Genomic DNA, 5,043 nt, shown 5'->3' with positions numbered 1-5,043 from the left:
AGGGCCTTCTCTGTGGGTGCCCCCACCCTCTGGAACGAACTACCCCCCGAGATCCGGACGATTCCGGATCTCCTATCTTTTCGCCGCGCCCTCAAGACATGGCTTTTTCAGCAAGCGGGTCTGGCCTAGGGAGAATTTTAAATAGGGACAATTTTAATTAGAATCTTAATGGTAACACAGCGGTAAATATTTGTTTTTATTTAATTGGTTTTTATTGGGGATAGTGTTTGTACCGTTTTAATATGCTGTAAGCCGCCCTGAGTCCTGTTGGGAGAAGGGCGGCATATAAGTTTAATAAAATAAATAAATAAATAAATAAATAAATAAATAAATAAACAAATAAACCTTTGTTTATATTCTTCAGGGAAATGCCCTGTACACATTTATCTCTTAAAGCAGGTAAAACTTGTGGGATACATCTCCCAGTTCATTTATTATAACTTAACGAGTCACACTAAATTTACCAAAAAGCTAATGCTTAATGATGCACACCAAAGTTACCAAAAATGACACATCAAAATTACCAAAAATGACAAAGCATACATCTCCTGCAGTTCATTTATTTTATACAGATACTGTTGGCAGTACAAATCAAAAGCACATCTCTCAAAAGATTTAATTCCAGGTAAGAACTATGATTCCCAGAATAGGGGAATTATAGGACCGTGCAGAGGCAATCTAATAGAATGTGAATGCAGAGGTAATTTGTCTTATCTTTTTTCTGAGACATAAGTTTTTGACCTTTTGCAAGACTATTTAAAGATTCCTAGTGATGAACCTCAGGATGTGTAAATTTAGAATCATCATTATTATCATTAGGGCATAGAACTCAGAGATCCTCTCCCTGGTCATCATGCCTCACTATTACTATATTCAAGATTTAAGTGAATATTGAAACAGAAAATAGTGAAATTTTGAAATCACAGAATATTCTGAGAAAAAAATAAGATATAATGCTTGGCATTATAGGGAATCTGGAGCAAAGATAATTTTTGCTCCTGACCCTTGAAGGCAATTTAGTCTCTTCAATCTTGCTTTTCCCATGGTTAGGGATAAACAGGATGTTCAGCATGCTAACAATAGAAGATACAGAATAGGTCATTATAAAGCATGAATATGGCCTTATGGATTCTTAGGATACATTGCCCAAGTTGTACCACAAATGAGTTAATTAGTCTTCAGAATTAGCAAGTTTTGAACAACACAACAGTCTTTGGGGATGTATAAATGAATTGCATCAGAAAAGTAGAAATGACTCTCCTGGGATTAACTATTGCATATTTTTTTTAAAAAAGCACAAAATATTCCATCTTACCTAGAGGGTAAGTACATTTATCTTGCCGAAGATAAATGTCCAGTTCATAAAGTCTCATAGGAGAAGAATGTTCTTTTTTCTGATATTCTTTTACATTAAAATATTGACTAACTTCATAGAATATAGTAAATGATAACATGATGTCGTTTTTGGTTCAAACTAATCTGAGAACCTAGTGTATGTAGATCACAAAGCATAATTTATAGTTTACTCCTATCAATATAGCTTCTGTGAGTTACTCAATTGAACATCTGGATGCTTGCAAAGAGGTATTTCATTATGTCACAGATGACTTAGAATATATTTTAGTGTGCATGCTTGATTTTATTGAAAAACACAGTCTTAGAGGTTAATTTAATCCTGTCTAAGGAATACATTTCTTCTTCATGAAACAATATATTTGCTTCTCAGGACCACTGTTTACATAAACTATGAGAAATTGTGAGGATGCAGTTTAGAGTACTAGAAAAATAAATAGTACTGTGTGTACTTAGTGATTTTCATTTCAAGATCCAGAATAATATATTGTAATCTAGTGACTCCAATATTAATATGCATGACTACTTAATAAACTTTTCAATATATTAATGTTCTATATTTTATATTTTGAGATAAAAATATGTGGAAGCCAACATTATTTCACTCCTGATTTCACAAGAACTGTGACTGTGCTGCATTGGATTTCAAACTTATACAATCAAATAAATATAATCACAGTGTGTTCAATGTTCCAGACTGATTGATAACATATCTTGTACAAGAATGTGTTAAGATTAAGACTCATCTTTCCTCGTGTATTGTCCTCATCAATTATTTATCTTCTGATTGATTCCATAAGCAATTTCATTTTCAAAAAGGTTTATTTAAAACAAAGAATGCAGAGTGGGATATGGAGAGACAACCAGATATATAAACATAGTCAGTTTGTACATAATTAGCTATCAGTTACTTTTGAGCATTTTACATAGTTTTCAAGGAAAGTGATCTAATATTGTAGCTTTACCTGTTTCACTTAAGAGAGTCAGTTTGGTGTAGTGGTTAAGGTATCAGACTAGAACTTGTGAATGTGAATTGACTTTGAGTTCTAGTTCTGCCTTAGGCACAAAGCAAACTGGGTGAACCTGACCCAGTTGTTTTCTTTCAGCCCTAGGAAGAAGGCAAGGGCAAACCATTTCCAAAAAACTGAAAGCACAGATACCTATTTCATTTAGAAACATATGGAAAACAATAAGAAATTGATACGAGGGAGAAGAAAATAGAAATGTGTATAACTTATATATTGTAATATAACTCGAGTGCCTCATCCCCACCACATAGCAGGTATGAGAACAAAGAGTAACTTTCCTCCTTTTAGGCACATCATACTGAGCAGAGCAAATTTTCCTTTTCTCTGATGAGCATAATGGTGAACATCGGCCACCTACAGTACATTCTCAGGATATTCTTCTCCTTTCCCTATTATTGAATACTTGAATGGAAGGGGCAGTTTATACTTTCACATTTAAACTTGTCCTCTTCTTGTTATATATTCTAGAACTTATGTGACATTTCATTAAATTGAAATGCTGGAGATAGAAAAAGAAAACCAATCAAGTATCAGAGAATTTATCCTTCTTGGTTTTGGGAATCTCCCTGAGATGCAACCTTTCCTTTTCTGGTTCTTCTTGGTGATTTATCTGATGACAATATTTGGGAACCTCCTCATATTTCTGCTAGTTGTGGCTGATCAACATCTTCACACCCCAATGTATTTCTTTCTGTCAAATTTGTCTTGCCTGGATACTTGCTACAGCTTTAATTTCTTGCCCAAAATGTTGGCCAACTTGCTGACTGGAAAGAGAACTATTAGTGTGAATGGATGCCTCGCCCAATATCATTTCTTCTGCATTTGTGCATCGATAGAAACATACCTTTTAGCTGCAATGTCTTACGATCGCTATTTGGCAATTTGTAGACCTTTACAGTATGCTTCTATTATGAACAGCAGATTCTGTTTCCAACTCATGGTTGCAATAGGCATAAACAGTTTGATATTTAATGTCATTCTTGTAACTGTTGTGGCTCAATTAACCTTTTGTGGGCCTAATATCATAGATCATTACTTTTGTGATTTATATCCATTGATGAAACTCTCCTGTAGTGACACAAGTCTCTTTGAACGCTTTACTTTTTGCATGACCATTGTTTTCACTATTCCTCCATTCCTGTTGACCCTCACTTCTTACATTTGCATAATCATCACCATCATAAATATCAAATCCACCAAAGGAAGGCATAAAGCCTTTTCAACCTGTTCATCTCATCTTGTGGTAGTTTGCCTCTTTTATGGCACATTATTCATTGCCTATGCATTACCAGACACTCCCACCCTAAGATACCTCAATAAAATAATTTCCATTTTTTACACAGTCATGACTCCTTTAGTTAACCCTCTTATCTACACTTTGAGAAACAAAGAAGTTCATAAAGCATTAAGACGACATTTGGATAAAATGATGATTTTTTATCGTTTGTCACTTGAGACTGGCATTTGTTTCTCAATTCTTTGGTAATCAAATTTTAACAAAAACATGACAATCAGTTGTCAGTAATAAAGTGCTATTCTGTTCATTAGTATTGCCTGAGAATTTGAGTTAGTACCATGGTTAAAACAGAGTTTAATTGGCTTCTGCAAGTGATTTTTCAATTGGCAAATGCAACTGACTTTTCATCTTCTCCAGCTTTATCTGAACTTGGTCTACCTCTTTCTTATTGTATGGGCATTATTTTCAATGATTTAGTTTAAAACATATTTAAAAATGGTTGATTTGTTTTAGCAGAATTTAGATATTTCTTTGCATAGTTTTTTTCTACAATATTTAATGTGTTCTCTTACCTGGACTTTCTGTAGATTTTTCATATAACCTTAAAATAAATTACCGTAGTCACTGAAGTTGTGTTCAAATTGCATCTGAAAATTGTCTTACTTTTTATGGATTTTTCTTTTTTTAAACAAGCAAACAAACAGAAAACTAAAATAGAAAAAAATCCAAATTACATATATTTATAGTAGTTTTCTTTGTTCTTAGTTTTATCTGTTTAATATAATTTTAATAAAATTATTGAAAAAAAGGAAAACTATTATATGGTTTACTATGGTTATTTATTTTGATTTATTTTGTTCTATTGTTATATATGCTGAAAATATTGTTTTTATATAGATAAACCTACTTTAGTGGTCAAAATATTTTGTGATAGGACTGTAAATAGTAAAAAATATTGTGAAACCCATATGAGTTTTGTTCCAGAACAATGAAAAAACTGTGGAAGAAATTAAATATAATAGCTGTTGCTTAATAACCAAAGTTTGACAAAATATATTTTAAAAAGTTTAATTTATTTAGTTAGCGGAAATTTTTTGAGTATGTACTGCACATGTATTATTTGGACAAAGTGCTTATCCCCTATGACAATGCTTTGTAACCAATCATGTATTCATACATTTGTATTTCCTTGCAGTCCTGTGATAAATGTAACCCCATTTGTATGTTTGGGGTCTTGTCCTTGCATGTTACCTAGCATGCCCATGTTTGTTTGACCAAGCTCTGAAGATTATATAAGCTTTGGAGACTCTGCTAAATTGTGTCCTAATATAACTGACCCTCATTGCCTTAACAAGTAATATAAAAGGCATCTGCAATAATCCTAGATTTTTCTCAGTATAGCTATAACAAATGAAATTGAATTGG

General features: G+C 32.8%; 1 protein-coding gene across 1 annotated transcript; it reads left to right on the top strand.

The window, feature by feature from the left end:
• The first annotated feature begins 2,877 nt into the window (after positions 1–2,877).
• LOC107282349 (olfactory receptor 1361-like) lies at positions 2,878–3,867 on the top strand. Its single transcript, XM_015810120.1, has one exon. It carries the CDS (start codon positions 2,878–2,880, stop codon positions 3,865–3,867), a length of 990 nt encoding a protein of 329 aa, XP_015665606.1.
• Positions 3,868–5,043: the final 1,176 nt, after the last annotated feature.

This window comes from Protobothrops mucrosquamatus, unplaced genomic scaffold (genome assembly GCF_001527695.2).
Source record: "Protobothrops mucrosquamatus isolate PMUCROS unplaced genomic scaffold, P.Mucros_1.0 scaffold7, whole genome shotgun sequence".
Classification (NCBI taxonomy): Eukaryota; Metazoa; Chordata; class Lepidosauria; order Squamata; family Viperidae; genus Protobothrops; species Protobothrops mucrosquamatus.
Note: the sequence above shows the minus strand (reverse complement) of the source record. Positions and strands in the feature narration are given on the sequence as shown.

Coding starts and splice junctions, on each gene's coding strand:
- LOC107282349 (XM_015810120.1), top strand. CDS start 2,878: ATGCTGGAGATAGAAAAAGAAAACCAATCAAGTATCAGAGAATTTATC.